At 49.5% G+C, this 17,931-nt stretch overlaps 3 protein-coding genes across 6 annotated transcripts in view; all 3 read left to right on the top strand.

Annotated features, from left to right (window-relative positions):
* Positions 1-9,865, top strand: part of SEPTIN2 (septin 2) — a 32,720-nt gene extending 22,855 nt beyond the window's left edge. For all 3 annotated transcript variants that reach the window (XM_036858176.1, XM_036858177.1, XM_036858178.1), the window contains exons 10-13: positions 450-533; positions 1,396-1,453; positions 5,289-5,391; positions 7,861-9,865. In XM_036858176.1, the coding sequence (XP_036714071.1) occupies positions 450-533; positions 1,396-1,453; positions 5,289-5,390 (244 nt within the window). In that variant the 3' untranslated portion in view covers position 5,391; positions 7,861-9,865. The remainder of the gene's footprint in view (positions 1-449; positions 534-1,395; positions 1,454-5,288; positions 5,392-7,860) is intronic.
* Positions 9,866-12,114: 2,249 nt separating this feature from the next.
* The window catches only part of FARP2 (FERM, ARH/RhoGEF and pleckstrin domain protein 2), an 89,723-nt gene continuing 83,906 nt past the window's right edge, over positions 12,115-17,931 (top strand). For both annotated transcript variants that reach the window (XM_036858180.1, XM_036858179.1), the window contains exon 1: positions 12,115-12,223. The gene's annotated coding sequence lies outside the window, so the exon portion shown is untranslated. The remainder of the gene's footprint in view (positions 12,224-17,931) is intronic.
* LOC118898168 lies at positions 12,425-15,245 on the top strand. Its single transcript, XM_036858186.1, has 5 exons — positions 12,425-13,483; positions 13,703-13,784; positions 14,269-14,412; positions 14,499-14,575; positions 14,879-15,245. Exons 1-5 carry the CDS (start codon positions 13,470-13,472, stop codon positions 15,144-15,146), a joined length of 585 nt encoding a protein of 194 aa, XP_036714081.1. The 5' UTR covers positions 12,425-13,469; the 3' UTR covers positions 15,147-15,245.

The following is a 17,931-nucleotide window of genomic DNA, read 5'->3' on the forward strand; positions in this document are numbered from 1 at the left end:
TGATTTATGGTTTTCTCCACAGGTGACTCTAATAGGCTCTTTGTGACATACACGTTAAGCTTGAGTCACAAATGTTTGAATTGCTTGTTTTTCGTAAGTTCTTTTAGAAAAGTGTGCTCTGTTTCAGACATTGTTTACCTAAACAATCTCCTAAAGGCTCTGTACCTCTCCCTCTGTCCACTGTGGTGACCTCACGCAAGGGTGGTGCTTGTGGCAGAGACCCTGTGGCCCAGCTGGGTGTGTCTGTGCGTTGTTTATCGTGGTAGCAAAGAGATGTGCCTCTGTAGATGTTTCCACAGCCTCATTCCCTTATCCCGAAATTCCAGCAACTTTGTGTACTGTTTAGCAAGTAATCTGGGGTCTTAGTTCCTGGTGTGTGTGCTGTGTCCTTGATTGGGTGTTTTTTCCATGCGAATGGCATAGCCCTGGTGCATCCTTTTCTCTTTCAGCACTCACATGCAGGATCTCCAAGAGGTGACCCAGGACCTTCACTATGAAAACTTCCGATCCGAGAGGCTCAAAAGAGGCGGCAGGTTGTTGCCCCAAGTCATGCTGTCCCCTCAGTCCATATTGTGTCACCTCGAGTCATGCTGTCCGCCTCTCCTCTGCGTGTCCAGCTCAGCCTTGACCACTAAGCATCACCATTGGGTTTCCTACTCAGAAGCTATTGGGAGATACTTGTTGCTAATTTAATCAAATCGTGGGGTTGGGGTTTGTTTTTGTTTTGGGTGGGTTTTTTTGTTGTGCCTGTTAAAAGGTATCTTTAACCATTGCATATCAAGAACAGCTCTAGATGGAAAGGCCAAAGACTTGTGTTGGCTCCTGTTTCAACACAAGGTCCTTCGTACATACGTATGAGGTACACTTTAGAGTCTGCTTTATGGTGTTACTAATTTGGGGACCAGATGTGAAGAAAGGATTTAGAGGCAGCAAGAACATCCCAGTCTGAGGAATACAGCCAGGTTGTGGAACCAGGGGAGTGGGCCCGTGTGGAGCCGCGTCTTCGAGGGCTCAGAGGGCCTCCTGTGCCGGCTTCTCCGCTTGGACACTCACATCCTGTTCCTTTTTTAAGTACGATTGTTGTAGTCTTTATTCATAACTTATCTTAGAAGAGTATTCTTCAGATAATACCTACTGTTTTTTGGGTAAAGTCGAAAGTGCCACCCCCCAGCTTAGAGTAAGAAAGAGGTCTTGAATTTTCCATTTCATATTCTATTTTTCATCATTTTCTTTTCTTATTCATGTTGTTAATCAGAAAAATGATAAATTTATGCAATTTTCAATAGATATATTTCTCAGAAATATAAAGTGAAATTTAACTTTGAGCATCTGTTGTCAGAAATGACCAACTATATTTGTCGTAATATTATAATTGTAGTTTCTTTCACCTCTTAGAAAAGTGGAAAATGAGGACATGAATAAAGACCAGATCTTGCTGGAAAAGGAAGCTGAGGTGAGTAGAAAAGTACTTTTTCTGTTTTTGAGTCTACTGTTTAGTGTATACCTAAAAATATTATTTGTAGTTCATATAGTTTTTTTTCCTTGTTTTTTTGAAAAGGAGCATACTACATGTAACTAATCTGTTATATATTTATCTGCACATGATAATATGCATATATATACATAAGTATGTATATTGGTTTACATATATTATTTAATACCCAACAGCAATTTAGTGGAAAAAGTTGGAAATAGTGAGAATTCAGTAACATGACTGGTTTTTGTAAGATGTTTAAAAATCAGCAGTTTTCCCATACATAGACAATGAAAATATAATGAAAGAAACTCATTCACCATCGTTAATAAAAATGTAAGAAATACGTAGGGCTTATATAGGGGAAGAAACTAGAAAAAGCTCTACTGAAAACTGCTTTCAAAATTTGAATAGACACAAAGCTTTTTAGGTAGGATGCTCAGGGTGAGGGTCACAGTTCTCTCTCACGCAGTTCCCACAGCGTTCTGTGTGTTCGCGGAGTTCTTCGTTTTAGCGAGAACTTGAAATAATTCCATTTGTCTTGAAGGCTAAGCATTGGGAAACACAGGAAGCTCTATAAAAAGCAGACTAACGCAAAGAGGCTGGCTTTACTGGTTACAGAAACGTTGAACGGTGGTCGTCCAGAGTTTGGTACAGGCGGGTTAGGCTGATTAAATGCAGGTCTGGAAATAGATCAGAAGTATGGAAATGTGCTCTGAGGTAAAGGTGGTGCTGAGACCTGTTAAAGTGGTGGAATTCAGGCATGTTGAGTAAATAATAAGAAAACAGGCCAGCCTTTTGGAAACAAAAATAAAACACTTCTTTGGCCAGATTAATTCACTATGGATCAAATATTTAAATGTTAAAAACATAATCACAAAAGTTACCTGAAGAAAATTGAGGTAAATCTTTTACAACACTTGCCTAGAGGCCTTTCTAAACAGACAGAAACCATAGTGATAAAAAGTGATGGGGTGAGACCTTCAAGATGGCAGAGGAGTAAGAGGTGGAGATCACCTTCCTCCCCACAAATACATCAGAAATACATCTACATGTGGAACAACTCCTACAGAACACCTACTGAACGCTGGCAGAAGACCTCAGACCTCCCAAAAGCCGTGTGGCTGACAGGGTCTTGGTGCTCTGGCCGGGTGTCAGGCCTGTGCCTCTGAGGTGGGAGAGCCGAGTTCAGGACGTTGGTCCACCAGAGACCTCCTGGCTCCACGTAATATCAGACAGCGAAAGCTCTCCCAGAGATCTCCATCTCAACGCTAAGACCCAGCTCCACTCAACGACCAGCAAGCTGCAGTGCCGGACGCCCCACGCCAAACAACTAGCAAGACAGGAACACAACCCCACCCATTAGCAGAGAGGCTGCCTAAAATCATAATAAGGTCACAGACACCCCAAAACACACCACCGGACACGGTCCTGCCCACCAGAAAGACAAGATCCAGCCTCATCCACCAGAACACAGGCACCAGTCCCCTCCACCAGGAAGCCTACACAACCCACTGAACCAACCTTACCCACTGGGGGCAGACACCAAAAACAACGGGAACTGCGAACGTGGCAGCCTGCGAAAAGGAGACCCCAAACACAGTAAGTTAAGCATAATGAGAAGACAGAGAAACACACAGCAGATGAAGGAGCAAGGTAAAAACCCACCAGACCAAACAAATGAAGAGGAAATAGGCAGTCTCCCTGAAAAAGAATTCAGAGTAAAGATGGTAAAGATGATCCAAAATCTTGGAAGTAAAATGGAGAAAATACAAGAAACGTTTAACAAGGACCTAGAAGAACTAAAGAGCAAACAAACAATGATGAACAACAAAAGAAATGAAATTAAAAATTCTCTACAAGGAATCAGTAGCAGAATAACTGAGGCAGAAGAATGGATAAGTGACCTGGAAGATAAAATAGTGGAAATAACTACTGCAGAGCAGAATAAAGGAAAAAAAAAATGAAAAGAATTGAGGACAGTCTCAGAGACCTCTGGGACATTAAACGCACCAACGTTCGAATTATAGGGGTCCCAGAAGAAGAAGAGAAAAAGAAAGGGACTGAGAAAATATTTGAAGTGATATTGAAAAACTTCTCTAATATGGGAAAGGAAATAATCAAGTCCAGGAAGCGCAGAGAGTCCCATACAGGATAAATCCAAGGAGAAACATGCCAAGACACATATTAAACTATCAAAAATTAAATACAAAGAAAAAATATTAAAAGCAGCAAGGGAAAAACAACAAATAACATACAAGGGATTCCCCATAAGGTTAACAGCGGATCTTTCAGCAGAAACTCTGCAAGCCAGAAGGGAGTGGCAAGATGTATTGAAAGTGATGAAAGGGGAAAACCTACAACCAAGATTACCCAGCAAGGATCTCATTCAGATTCGACGGAGAAATTAAACCCTTTACAGACAAGCAAAAGCTAAGAGAATTCACCACCAAACCAGCTTTACAACAGATGCTAAAGGAACTTCTCTAGGCAGGAAACACAAGAGAAGGAAAAGACCTACAATAACAAGCCCAAAACAATTAAGAAAATGGTAATAGGAACATACATATCGATAATTACCTTAAATGTCAGTGGATGAAATGCTCCCACCAAAAGACATAGACTGGCTGAATGGATACAAAAACAAGATCCGTATATATGCTGTCTACAAGAGACCCACTTCAGACCTAGGGACGCATACAGACTGAAAGTGAAGGGATGGAAAAAGATATTCCACACAAATGGAAATCAAAAGAAAGCTGGAGTAGCAATTCTCATCTATTTTCAATAGCCAGGACATGGAAGCAACCTAAGTGTCCATCCACAGATGAATGGATAAAGAAGATGTGGCACATATATACAATGGAATATTACTCAGCCATAAAAAAATGAAATGGAGTTATTTGTAGTGAGGTGGATGGACCTAGAGTCTGTCATACAGAGTGAAGTAAGTCAGAAAGAGAAAAACAAATACCATATGCTAACACATATATATGGAATCTAAAAAAAAAAAAATGGTCATGAAGAACCTAGGGGCAGGACGGGAATAAAGACACAGACCTACTAGAGAATGGACTTAAGGACGTGGGGAGGGGGAAGGGTAAGCTGGGACAAAGTGTAAGAGTGGCATGGACATACATACCCTAACAAATGTAAAATAGATAGCTAGCGGGAAGCAGACACATAGCACAGGGAGATCAGCTCGGTGCTCTGTGACCACCTAGAGGGGTGGGATAGGGAAGGTGGGAGGGAGACGCAAGAGGGAGGAGATATGGGGATATATGTATATGTATAGCTGATTCACTTTGTTGTAAAGCAGAAACTAACACACCATTGTAAAGCAATTACACTCCAATAAAGATGTTTAAAAAAGAAATAGCAAGAAAAAATAAAATAGAATAAATGAAACAAATTAAAAAAAAAATAGTGATGGGGATGCAGGAGGGTGAAGATTCACCATTTGAATCGCCCAAAGAAGCTGGGCCCGGCACTCCCCTTTAGTGCACATTCCCCACTGGGTAGTGGCAACTCCTTCCTACCTTTTTAGGTCAAAAACTGTCTCATGTTGTCTTTCTTATTTCTTCTGTTTCTTGATAATTTTTTTATTTGAATTGCCTGTTCTTATCGTTTGCTCGGTTTTCTGTTGAGCCATTGGTCCTTTTACTGGTTTGTAGGAGTTTTTTGTATATTAACTCATGGTCATGTTTTGGGAGAGCACAGACGTTGAAGTACTAGCAATCACAGGACCCCCGTAAAGCCTGCTTGGGGACAGCAGAGCCCGAGAACCAACGGTGTGTCCATCTCGTGTCCGCAGCTCCGCCGCATGCAGGAGATGATCGCCCGGATGCAGGCACAGATGCAGCTGCAGATGCAGGGTGGGGATGGCGACGGCGCGGTCCACGGGCACCACGTGTGAGGTAACGACCAAGCCTGGAGAGCAGGCGCGTGTCCCGAAAGGATAAAGGTTGCTCCTCAAAACGGAAGCTTCTCCACGCTTCCTGTTTAGTAAAGGGTTTTCGTGTTTTCTAAGCTTATAAGTGTGAGTAACAATTGTAACATTTCCCTTCCTACGTAGGGAAAGACACCGTTCTTCCCTACTGTGTGCTCCTTTCCTGTATGTCTCTTTCCACCCAGAGCGCCCTCACTCCTGGTTACCAAACGTGTGGAGGTTTCCCCTGCACCGAGCAGTTCTCCACAACATCCGCTGGGGGTCCTGCGGTCTCAGTTCTGACACCATCTACCTGGAGATCCTGTCAGACCCCACAGGTTGAGGGCTCAGTCCCACAAGTCTGCCCCCCACTTCAGATGCCAGTCCAAAATCCAGGTTGTCACCTGTGCTTCTGACTGACCGGCTAGAGATTAGAGGTGCCCGCCCCACCGTGGGTTCAGTAATTTGCTAGAGCGGCTCACAGAACTCAGAGAAACGTTTTGCTTACTAGGTCACATTTATTAAAGGATGTAATAAAGAACAGAGGTGAATAGCCAGATGAAGAAACCCACAGGGCGAGTGAGGTCTGAGAGAGTCCCTAGTGCAGGAGCTTCCGGCCCTGAGGAGTTTGGGTGTATCACCCTCCTGGTTTGGATGGATTCACCAACCCAGAAGCTCTCCAAACCCCTGCTTTGGGGATTTTAAAGGAGGCTTCCTCGAGTAGGTGTGATCAGTCATTAGCTCCATTTTCTGCTCCTCTCCCCTTTCTGGAGGATTGGGGGACAGGCTGGAAATGACAAGCTTCTCATCATGGCTTGGTCTTTCTGGTGACCAACCCACAGAGTTCCCTTATTAGCACAAAGTCAGGGAAGGTACATGGGTTTCAGGAGCCCTGTGTCAGGAACAGAGGTCAAGGACCGAGTATCCGATCAAGAGGTGCCCCTGGTGCTCTGACCACTTAGGAAATGAAAGGGTTTTAGGGGCTGTGTGCCAGGGCCGGGGGCAGGGACCAGGATCTATTTTTATTGTCTCACAGCAGGAGAAGAAAACTGTATATTAAAGTAGCTTTCATTGGTCGTACAATTTGAAATTTATTAAAGCTGAAAACATCTCTTCGAAGTGTTACTGGAACAGCTTAGGCCACCTGAAAGTAGAGACGGGGTCAAGGGAGAAGTACGCCAGGGAGGTCGGGGCTGCCTCGCTGGAGACCGCCGGCCTGGCTCCTCGCCACAGCTCTGCTCCAGCCGATGGGGATCAGTGGCTCACCTGGCTGGCTGGCCGGGTGTATGCTGGCCTCCCTGCTTGAAGGGAGGCCGCAGACACCAGGGACGCCGGACTAGGAGAAGGCAAATGTCCGCTCCCCTGTACCCTGTGGAGCTGTCCAGGCGGCTGCTCCGTACCTCCCAGAGGAAGGAGGGAGAGGTCGAGTCAGATGAGGACCAGAGGATGAAGAGTTACGCGGGTAGGGGCGGAGGCGAGCCTGCTCCGTGGGAGAGCGGGCTGGGGCCAGTCAGAGTTCGAGCTGGCACAGAGCTGGGATGTGGACCTGATTGTAGGGCATGTGAGCGTCGGTGCAGTCCCTCAGGAGGCGCTGTGATGCCCTGAGTGACTGCAGGCTGAGCTGACACATTGCAGGACCAATGAGACGGGCGGTAAGGGGCCCGGAGGTCGGGCACCTGTCAGAAGTCTTCCACAACACGGACAGGTGATGAAGGACGTGGGGTGGGGCGGGCAGGCTGGGGGCATTGCTCACCAAAACAAAGCCCCTGCCCCTTTGCGGCTTATTGGGAAAGGTTTTAGTTGTGAAATACATGCACAGGAAGACACAGATACACATGTGCAGTGTAACCAGTTGCTTTTAAAGGGAGCATCCACGGAACCCCACCTGGGTCAGAGTTGGTTGCTTTTCTTTCATCATCACGTTGAAACCTTAGAAAGGTCCTGATGGCACGTGCTGAGTTCGTGCTTGCCCAGTGAGGACATGGACGCTGTGCAAGGGTTTAAAATTACTTGCCTGTGGTCACGTCACTTGTCAACTGATGGACCTCCTGGCCGCACAGGGCAGTCCTGCCTGGGCAGGTTTGCCGCCTGACGGGAAATGATGGCAGAGAAACGGCCTCCTGAGGGGTGGGGCTCATTTGAGGCAGTTGGGAGCAATAGATGTTAGCTCACTCTCTGATCTTGCTGCTTCTCTTTTTAAAACTTTATGGAATTACAAGGATTCTACTTTTGGTACATAAAGTTAATCTACATTTCTGTGTGCTTTTCAGCTTTGCAGTACTCCTGATTTCCAGAGCTTCATAAGCGGCGTTTTGATTTTAGTAAACGCTGGTCCTCAGGGCCCACCTTCTGCTCAGTTTTTGCCGTTTGTTGTTTTGCAGGAAAATAATGCTGCCAGTGGTCCAAGCAGCAGGCATGGCATCACTCCCACTTAAATGTGTTGTGTTTGTTTTTCCAGAAAACACTTTGCAAGATAACATTCTGACAAGTAACACAGCTGCGTGTTTTCAAGACTGTTGGAGGGGTGCCTATCCACATTTTACAGTACCTGTGCCTGAGAATTTAATTTTTTAAAAACTTTTGATGTGTTATTTTGTATGAAGTACCTTAACATTTATATTTCATTATGTTATACTTTATATTTTGTGAGGTTAACTTTCCATTTCCATTTTTTGTCCACCTTAACTGACCACTGATGTTAGAATTGATTCCCAGGGACCAGTCAGCATGTATAGTTAATAGTTGAATTTGATTTGGCTGGCCTAACCGACTAATCATGATTTATTTCTAGAACATTCAGATTTCCCAGAATGTTCCTGAGTAGCAGAGACATGGACCTAGTGACACAGAAAGATGAGAGCTGCCCTGGTGCAAGGCCATTTCTCACCAAGTCATGGCACCTGGTTAGCTGTCTTGCTTTGAGCACAACACCTAAAACCAGTTTTGCTGCTATAACTCAATACTGTTAATCCATCTGCACATTTATCTGTTTACCAAACGAAACAGAATTACCCGGTGAGATACATGTTTATACTTAAATAGCTTTTTTAAAAACAGGCTTTTAGGGGCGAATTTTTTAACAAGTCTTTGGATTCTTGGGTCTATGCAGAGAACTCGCCACAAGCCACTTTCTGTAGGGTTTGCCATGAAAAATCAAAGTATCCGTGAGCTGCAGTTTTCATGTTGCAACTAAGATTCTTACCTACACAATAAGAGTCAATAAACTATTTTTATTCAACTAAATTTAAAAAATAACTTTTTAAGGAAAATTAACAATTGATCTGTGCAGAAACCAGCCTTTTTCTATTTTTATACTGCACTTTAATGTGTTTTCTCTAACTGCAGGTATAGGAGATGTGCCTCAGCAGCGAAAATAAGGGTCCTCGGGTGGGTGGCCCCGAGGCCTCAGCCCCGTGGGGCCCAAAATGCCTGCCAGGTTTTCCTGATTTGGCGTCCCTTTAACTGATGCTTTCCTGAATGGTTTTCAGGCAAATAGCGGTGATCTTTTTGTGTGTGCAGGCTGTCTAGTCCTTTTTCAGCCACTGTCATTTCCTTCCATGTATCGTGTGAGAATGAAGGCTATTTCAGATCTGCACCGTGGGCTGGCTGACGGGTGCCACCAGTGGAAGCCGCACCTGGTTGGTTTCCTGTGCCCTGTGGCCTTGGCCCTTCCCTGTCCTCGTAGCTGGTCTCCCTGTCGTGCACTCAAAGGGGCGCTGATGCTCTTGGGGTTGCCTTTTTCTCAGCATTTCTACTGACGTGGGGAAATTGGTCCCCAAAAAGTGACAGATGAAAGAAGATCTGGAGGGAGCAGGTGCTGGTTCAGTGTTTTCATTTTGCTAGAACAAGAGGGGTTGAAATGGAGAAAATGCTTATTACTCCAAGGATGAGGAGGGGGTTTTGTATTCAACAGACACAAGAAAATGAGATGGTTGAAATATATTAGTTACAAAGGTGTACTACAGAAAATCACTGGGTGTTCTCCTGACTTTGCCCTTTCACTGTTGGGTAATTGCAAATGGTCAAGAGCTACAGGTTTAGGCACATTGTGCAAAGTTTTTACCAAGAAAAAGTGTTCCATGACCTTAGGGCCCCTCCATGCAAGGCTAGTTATTTGGGTTATTTTGTCATTTATTAACTATGCTAGTAAAAGCTGTTTTTAAAAAGGGGTGGGGTGTGGCAGCACTTGAAAGTGGTAGGTGTAAGCTCTATATAGTAAAACTACTACTTAGTGCTAGCTGCCACCTAATGGTTATGGGGGTGTGGGTGGACCTACACTGTAAGACTTTTAAATTCCCTTTTGTTTTGCTGCCCGAATCTAAATACTTTTGCTATTAGATAATTGCTCTTTTACTAAGAGATAAGCTTTACCTATAAAAATGTATTTTGAAAACTTATTTTACACAGCAATTTTGTATACATTGAAACTAACCTTTTACCAATAAAGCACTGTTGTTTAGATATTGAGTAGTTCTCATTGTTGGCTCTTTTAACGGGGTGAAGGTGTAAGGTTTTCTGGGAAAGATTCAGAGAAAGCCCTGCGTTTTCTGTGTATAAAAATCCGGAGGGGGGGCTTCCCTGGTGGCGCAGTGGTTGAGAGTCTGCCTGCCAATGCAGGGGACACGGGTTCGAGCCCTGGCCTGGGAAGATCCCACGTGCCGCAGAGCGGCTGGGCCCGTGAGCCACAATTACTGAGCCTGTGCGTCTGGAGCCTGTGCTCCACAACGAGAGAGGCCGCGACAGTGAGAGGCCCATGCACTGCGATGAAGAGTGGCCCCCGCTAGCCGCAACTGGAGAGGGCCCTCGCACAGAAACGAAGAACCAGCGCAGCCAAAAATAAATAAATATATAAATGAATAAATTAAAAAAAAAAAATCCGGAGGGGTCTTCCCTGGTGGCACAGTAGTTAAGAATCCGCCTGCCAATGCAGGGGACACAGGTTCGAGCCCTGGTCCAGGAAGATCCCACATGCCGCGGAGCAGCTAATCCTGTGCACCACAACTCCTGGGCCTGTACTCTAGAGCCCGTGTGCCACAACTACTGAAGCCCACGTGCCCTAGAGCCCGTGCTCCACAACAGGAGAAGCCACCGCGATGAGAAGCCCGCGCACCACAACGCAGAGTTGCCCCCGCTCGCCGCAACTAGAGAAAGCCCGCACACAGCAACGAAGACCTAATGCAGCCAAAATTAAGTAAATAAAATTTTTTAAAAATCAGGAGGAATTATTTGCACCAACATCTGTACCCAACAACTCTGTATTGGCGATCCCAGCCCAAAAGGCAAGCCATAGAGATTGGAAAGGAAATATTTACAGGGGAATCTGATCATCTACTTAGAGTGAATGATAAAAATTACCACTAGTGAGAGTTCAGTGATGTCTGCCCACTAAATAGAAAATGTGGGAAAGATCTCATTCACTGTAGTAACAACTACTAACTTATTAGAAGAAATGTTGAAAACCTGGACTGTAAGCCTGATCTGGGTGGCCGGCTGGCCCTCTCTCTGCCCACTCCACTGACCACCCCAGGACCGCCTGGGCCCCTTTACTTCCTTCTCTGTCTGCCTAGAGCCCTGTGTCTGGTTCCTTCTTTCCAGGTCCCTCCCTCCCCCAGGTCCTGCACCTCTGCCTCAGGCCCTCCCTCCAGCATACACCCCGCAACCTCTGACCAGGCTTTCCCCCTGCGGGGTCACCACTGGCGCTGCTCACCTGTCGGTGTTCCGTGCCGAGGGGTGTGTGCCACCCTGAGAGCAGTGAGAACAGCGCCTGGGTTCTGACATCGGGGCTGCTGGTGGTGTCGCTGGGGGCCAGTTAGAGGAAAAGCTCGGAGGGAGCGACGGGGGACAGGAGTGCCCTTCTGAGTCTCGAATCCGAAGCTGCCCCGCGGGGAGCGGCTGTTCCTGCTTCCTTTGGGAAACGTACGGTGTCAGGGTCTTGATCCAGTGGCCAGAACCCTAGGAGTCCCCTCCTAGATGGGTCCGGGTCCATCCTCGGTTTACTCCCTAGACAGACGCGCGGGGGCGCGCTCCTTGCCTGCTCCGGGAGGCGCGGGGACTGCGGCGGGAGCCAGGACCAGGGCAAATTGAACCGGGTCTTGAAGGATGCGTAGGAGTTCACTGAACCTCTTCGAAGAAGGGGCGTGTGCTGCTGCGAGTCGCGGGCCTGGGGGCTCCGGACGTGGTGTCACGTTTCCATTTCCGGGTGGGGGCCACGAGACTAGAGGAGGACTGTGAAGCCTGGAAGGGCCGCGGGCCTCGCCAGCACGGCCCGTTTCCTCCTCAGCACATCCCCGCGGGGCTCTCGCTGCCCGTAGGCCACGACCCCAGTAGCCCCAGGAGGATCGCAATTGGTACGTGGAGCGGGTAACGGGGAGGCTGGCAGCCAGGGTCGGGGGCGGAGGGAGCCAGCAGATGGGTGCTGCGCCGGGACCGCGCCCCGCCCTCCGAGCCGGACCCTTCTCTCAGAGCCGACGCCCCGCCCCTCCCCGAGCCGGAACCGCGCCCCGCCCAGGACCCCGCGCCGCCCTGCGAGCCGAATATCTGCTGAATTGCATTGGACTCCGCGCTTGCCCTCTCGCCCTGCCTCCTCCGGTCCATTCACCAATCAGAATTCTGTGCCGCGCTTCTAGGCCGCGGCCGCAGTGGCCCCGCCCCAGAGTCCGCAGGCCAATCGGCGGCGCGTCCGCGGGGGCGGGGGCGGGGCCCTGGGCGGGGGGTAGGGACTGGGCGCGCGACGCGGGGGCGGCCTATGGGCCTTCGCAAGCGGGAGGAGCAGACGCGGCGTCTGCAGGGCGCTGCAGGGGACAGCGGGGGCCTGGCGGCTGGTGAGCGTGCGGGGCAGCGGGGCCCCGGTCAGGCAGGGGCCGGGCTGCGCCTCGGGGGCGGGCGGCGGAGGCCGTGGGCCGAAGCCCAGGGCAGGGCGGGCGCCTCCGGACGGCGGGCGGCCAGAGGAGTCCACGCCCGGGCTCAGAAGGCCTTAGGGCGGCAGGCCGCGTGCGGGGAGGGCCGTGTGTGGGGAGCCTGCCCGCTGGAGGCCCGGGGTGGGCGGGAGGGTCCCGCGTGGAGGCCCCGGCAGAGCCACAGGTGGAAGCTCGCGCCGCCTGAGGCCACGCCCTTTTTGGCCTTTCCTTAGATTGTATCTTAACGCCGGGAAGCAGTATTAGGTGTTAATGTTTTTACTCCATGAAGTGTAGAACGGCTCCTCAGGCAGTGGGGAGCCTTCTAAAGGCAGATGGTGAAAGCTGGGGCTGGAATATGCCCCCGTTTCCATTTACTATGGTGGCTGCAGCCTCTGGTGGCCTTTCGTGTGCTGGTCAGTAATTGCCGTGAAAAACAAATTCACACAAGGTGCATTGAAGGAAATGATGTCAGTCCACAGTGAAAGGATGGAAAGATTTACATCTCAGGGTGGCTCTTCTCTGTACCTTTGCTCACGTCTGTGAGGGCGCTTCCGGCGGAGGACTGCGGAGGGGCTCGATGGCTGTCAGGAGCGTCGGGCCGGCGGGCTGCTTGTGTGTGGACGGTGTGCAGTTTTCTCCTGCCACAGAGATGGGAGAGGACATTTGAGGTCGGCAGGCATGGAGTGACCTTTGCTAGTAGGCCAAATCTAATGTTCATTGTCTGTATCTGCTGTTTTTTGAAAGGTTTTTATGAGTTCCTGTACACTGCAGACGTAGCTCTTTGGGAAGGGTTGTGAAGCGCTTCACGCCCGTTATTTTATTTGGTTCTCTCAAAATCTGCAGAGGAGACGTGCCCAGGCCCCGTTTGGAAGCAGAGGAGTGGGGTGACGGGTTCAGGATCACAGCCTGGCCCTGCTTCCCCGGTGCGCCTGCTTCACTGCAGATTCTCCGTGAGCAGTTCACACTGAGCTGTTCGGCCCGGACGCCGACAGGAGCTGCAGAGGTTTGCTGGCTCATTTACATGCGTGGGCATCCTTTCCCAAAAGGGAAGTTTATACGATACATTCATTTATCTCTGCCTCAGGTTCCCTATCAGCAAACGAGGTTACAGCTTACCTGCCTCATAGGCTTGTTGTGAGGATTAAGCTTCAGTGGAAAAGCTGTTAGCTGGATGCCCGGCACACAGTAAGTGCTTAATAAGTGTTAGCCATTATATTACCAGGTGGAAGAAGAATCTGAGTAGACGGTAGAGAGAGAAGTATGCGGTATTTAAGCAGAATTATCCTGCTTGGAGGGAAGGATAGGCACTGGATTGACAAAGCAAAGGTGGATGCATGGGTAAATTCCATGCAAGCTCTTTTAAATCCACTGGACCCCAAGGAATTCTGTTCCACTCCTTTCCAGACACTCCTGCCTCTCGTCGCACCAGCGTCTCCTCTCCCCTGAGACGGTAACAGGTGTTTGTTACTGCTGCTTGCCCTTTCAGGTTTGCTCCTGTTTTTTCTTCACCCGCTTTCGTATAAGCCTGCCACCTCCCCATTTGCTCAGTGGGTCGTGAGCTTCCTGCACACGGCTTGGCGTTAGGTGCAGGGAAACCCCCCCTGTAAAGCTGGATGTTGAGCCGAGGTCACTCTGGTCGTGTTCTCTGAGATCCCGTGTGTAGAGCATGATTGGATGGTAGCATATTTATTATTTACTCCAGGTTTTACCTTGGCAACAGGGTGCCAAAAAGGTGAGAGGGTTCCACAAAGCTTAATATGATAGAGGCCGGTGTTTGGTGGGTTTCTGGTGATTCTGTAAATTGGTCTCATCTTTTTGGAGAGCAGCTAGCCGTATGTGATAAAAGGTTTTGATTTTGGAATCCCAGTTTTGAAAACAAACTTTGATACATAAACTCTGCATGTCAGAAGGGTAGAGTCCTCCGCCAGCGGACATGCTCTGGCGATCTCCTTCCTGTCCTTCCTTCCCAGCAAAATTTGAACCATTTTGATCCATGGAAATATGTTCAAAAACACGTCTTAACCAAAAAGGCGAAGTCGTTTGTACGCAGCGATTCTACTGATGTAACAACGTGCGAGGACGTGGACAGGGCCCAGAGGGGAAGGTGGGGTGATGTAAGTAGTTTCATTTTAGGGCCACAGGACTGTTTTCTCGCTAAGCTGGTGTTTGGGTTTATAGTCATTTTAAAATTCAAAAGCAGAAAGGCCCTCTGACGTTGTCGGATGCAGTGACGAATCTTTCTTCATCCCCTCTCGCCCAGCTGCAGCACAGAAGGAGGTATGAGATTCCGCCCAGACCTCTTAGGTGGGCCCTCGAGACCCCCACAGCCCGGCCCCCCGTGGGCATCCTCAGGGCGCCTGCCACTCTCAGCCTTGCCCAGCAGCCCCTGCCCGCGCGCACGCTGCTCTTGTCTAGCTGGTCTCCTGTCGCCCTGCGGGGCCCAGCGCCCGCTGCATCCTGGAGAGCCGCCCCGGCCAGGCTAGCAGCGCTGCCTTCCCCGGTGTTACCTCGTGCTTCCTGCCCTCCGCTGCTGCGGCGGGCAGGGGTCAGGGCCACGTCCACAGTTGTCTCCCCTTCTAGATCATTGTGTGCTCGCCACGTGGGGTCCCGTAAACCGGAGACGAGACAGCACGTGTGTGATGGGGGTTGTGAGGACCAGATGCGCAGACACCCCCTTTTTGCTGAGGCCTCCTCCCTCCCTCTCCACCTGCCACATTCCTGGCGGCTTCCTCACTTCACTTCCACACGGCTCTTACCACCCTTTAACAGACTGTCTTCTTTGTCTTCTCCCACTGTAATGGGAGGGATTTCCTCCCTCTTGCAGGCTCCTGTATCTTTAAGGACTTAGACTTCCTTGATACAGAGGCAAGGTGCTCAATAAATGTTTGAACTAATCAAATTTCATCTGGGGCAAGGGCAGATGCCAACTTTTATGGGGCCTGAGACTTATCCAGTTTGGGGGAGGAGGCCTCTTTAAGAAAATACAGTGTTACAAATAAAAATCAATTTGAAAATTAATTTGCAGATATTTATTTAGAATGAGAAAAAGTAAATAAGATACAGATTTGAAAAAGCTGACCGTTGATACAAACATCACTAAATCCAGAAAGATAGCATATTTGTTAATTATCTGACACACTTCTGTGATACTTTCCATTTGGGTATGTAGTTTTTAGTTGCCTCTTCATGTGACAGAGAATAGAAAGAATTCAGTGATTCCTCTAGCATGGCTGATCAAAAATCTTATTATTGATTGTTAGGATATGTAAAACATGGTTTCCCACTTGCTGTTTCTAGCACAGCTACAGACTGTGTCTTGGAAAAGCAGGAGTTCTGATAAATTCTGTTTTGCACAGTTCCATTCAAAAACGTTAAAAAATCAATGGTGTATTTATAGTTATACTGCTACGTCTATAAATTTTTTTTTTTCTGACAGGCAAGAAGTGGCAGTTTTGACTACGGAGTACCGAACTCTGCTTGCATTTTAACAAGTCTGGTGATGATTTTCCCACAATGTGCGTCTGGCTGCCCGAGTTTCAAACCTTGCTCCTTTCCCAGGGCCCACACGCTTCCAGCACCAGGTGCCATCGGGTCGTGTTCATGTTGCTGCAGGGCCCAGGGCCTTGCACCTTTGTTCCATAAACCCTCCGGGCGCGCAAGCACGGGGCTGGCAGTGGGTTGTTCCGGGGAACCATAGCTGCATTGCGAGGCTGTGGTCACCTCAGTGTGAACACCTGAAACGTCCTCCGCTTGAGCCCAACTAAGGGTGTCTCCAGCTCCTTGTGCTGGTAGCTGGGTCCTCTTCCTGAGCCGCCTGACATGGAGGGAAGGAGGGACAGAGACAGACTTGGGGGTGGAAGGGGCAGGCAGTGTTAGTCGATTGCAATTTGAATATGTTTTCGAATTTTCCAGAAGGCTTGTGATCATGGCCACACTTCACTGAGGGCCTTTCTTAGGACCTTGGAAGGGCCGGTGCCAGTGAGGGCCCAGAAACGAGGCAGAATGGCTTTAGAGTCACACTGCCGGCATAGGGGCAGCTTGTGGTCCGCTGCTTGGTGCCACATGACACCGTGGAGGCACGTGGGTGAGGGTGCACGGCGCCTCTTCCCTGCGGCTGGTGGGATGTGTCTGGAAGGAGGAAGCAGCACTGGCTGTTTACAAGTCGTTTAAATGACTGGGCGTTATTAACTGTATCTCCTACATCATTCAGATCCCAGTTGCCTTGGTAATAGTTAGCACGAGATGAATGTTGGGGGGAACAAGTCTCAATATCTGAACAAGAAATCAATTTTTAAATTGATTTAAAGAGAGTGTTTTAAATGTTAGTTAGTTTTTACTTTAACTGCACTGTTTGAGAAGGAGGGGCAAGGACCACGCCTAGAGGAGACCGTGGGCAGTTACCCCGGCTCGCTCCTTGAAGGTGACCGGGCTCGGCTGTGGGTAGCCCCTGCCGTCGTCTGCCCGGAAGCCCGTCTGATTCAGAAGTAGCGCACGTTCGTCACTCGTCACGGCAGGCAGTTCAAGAGATACAGGCGCCAGGAAAGAAGGAAGTAAAAATCAACCCTCTTCCCTCTCCCAAAAGTGACCTCTGCAAACATGCTTTAAATGCATGGATGGCAGGTTCCGTTTGTGGGGAAGAAGGATAACGCCTCCTCCACCCCTGGCTCTCCCCCGCTGACTGTGGCTACACAGCTGGACAGCTGCGTGAGCAGCTCTGAGGACCCTGGCAGGGAGTGGTGGCGGGCAGACAAAGGCCAGGGTCTGAAGTGCCTGCCGCAGGAGCACTGAGCTTCCTGTTCTCCCCTCCAGCACCCCGGCCCCAGCCGGCTTCAGGGTGTCCGAAAAACCCCGGAGGTGGGCTCCAGGGGCAGATAGGGAGGGCTGCAGGGGGAGCCACCCAGTTTGGGCTCTAGAGAGAGTGGGAGAAAGCCACCATTTCTTCTTCTCTCTCTCCCTGTTCTCCAGCCAGGCCTGAGACACCTAAAACTCCATGGGCTTTTTACTCTCTTTCCTGCAGCCTGGTCCCAGCAAGGGCACAGTCCCAGGACGTGCACGGCAGAGCAGCGGGACAAGCCAGAGTCCTCTGGCTGGAGGACTGAGAAGTAAGGCAGGGAGCTGTGGAGGGGGGAGCTCAGGAGGTGACCCCCGTGGAGGGCGGTGCTCAGGAGGTGACCCCTCAGAGCTGCCGATGAGCTTGTGGGCTCGACACCGAGCGGTACACGCATGGGGCGGGGCCGACCCTGCGCCACTTGCCAGAGGCAGTGGGAACTCGACTAAGGGGTCGACCACAGCCCGGGAGCCAGGCTGGCAGCTGGGTGATGGTGCACAGGGAGGATGGAGCCTCTGAAGGTGGGGCTGATGCCGAGAGCACGGCGGCGGCCTGAACCCGGCAAGGCCGGCGCTGCTGAAGGAGAAGTGCCGCGTTCTCTGTGGGAGTTAAACGAGGCCAGAGGCTCATAACACGATGTTTAAAATGTCCAGGATATAATCCAAAATCACCTGGCCTACACAGAACCAGGGAAATACCAGCTCACGAGAGAAAAGACAGGCTACAGCTGAGATGATGCAGACGTCGGAATTACCCGACAAAGACCTTGCGGTCGGCAGAATTTTGGCCCCCATGGTCGTCACCC

The sequence above is a fragment of the Balaenoptera musculus genome, chromosome 7 (assembly GCF_009873245.2).
Source record: "Balaenoptera musculus isolate JJ_BM4_2016_0621 chromosome 7, mBalMus1.pri.v3, whole genome shotgun sequence".
Taxonomy (NCBI): Eukaryota; Metazoa; Chordata; class Mammalia; order Artiodactyla; family Balaenopteridae; genus Balaenoptera; species Balaenoptera musculus.

What these genes read in the sequence shown, in the direction of transcription:
- LOC118898168 (XM_036858186.1), top strand. An exon ending in ACTGCTGCTTGCCCTTTCAG is followed by an intron (nt 13,785 to 14,268) that starts GTTTGCTCCTGT and finishes CTTCCTTCCCAG; the next exon opens with CAAAATTTGAACCATTTTGA. An exon ending in AGAGGGGAAGGTGGGGTGAT is followed by an intron (nt 14,413 to 14,498) that starts GTAAGTAGTTTC and finishes ATTCAAAAGCAG; the next exon opens with AAAGGCCCTCTGACGTTGTC.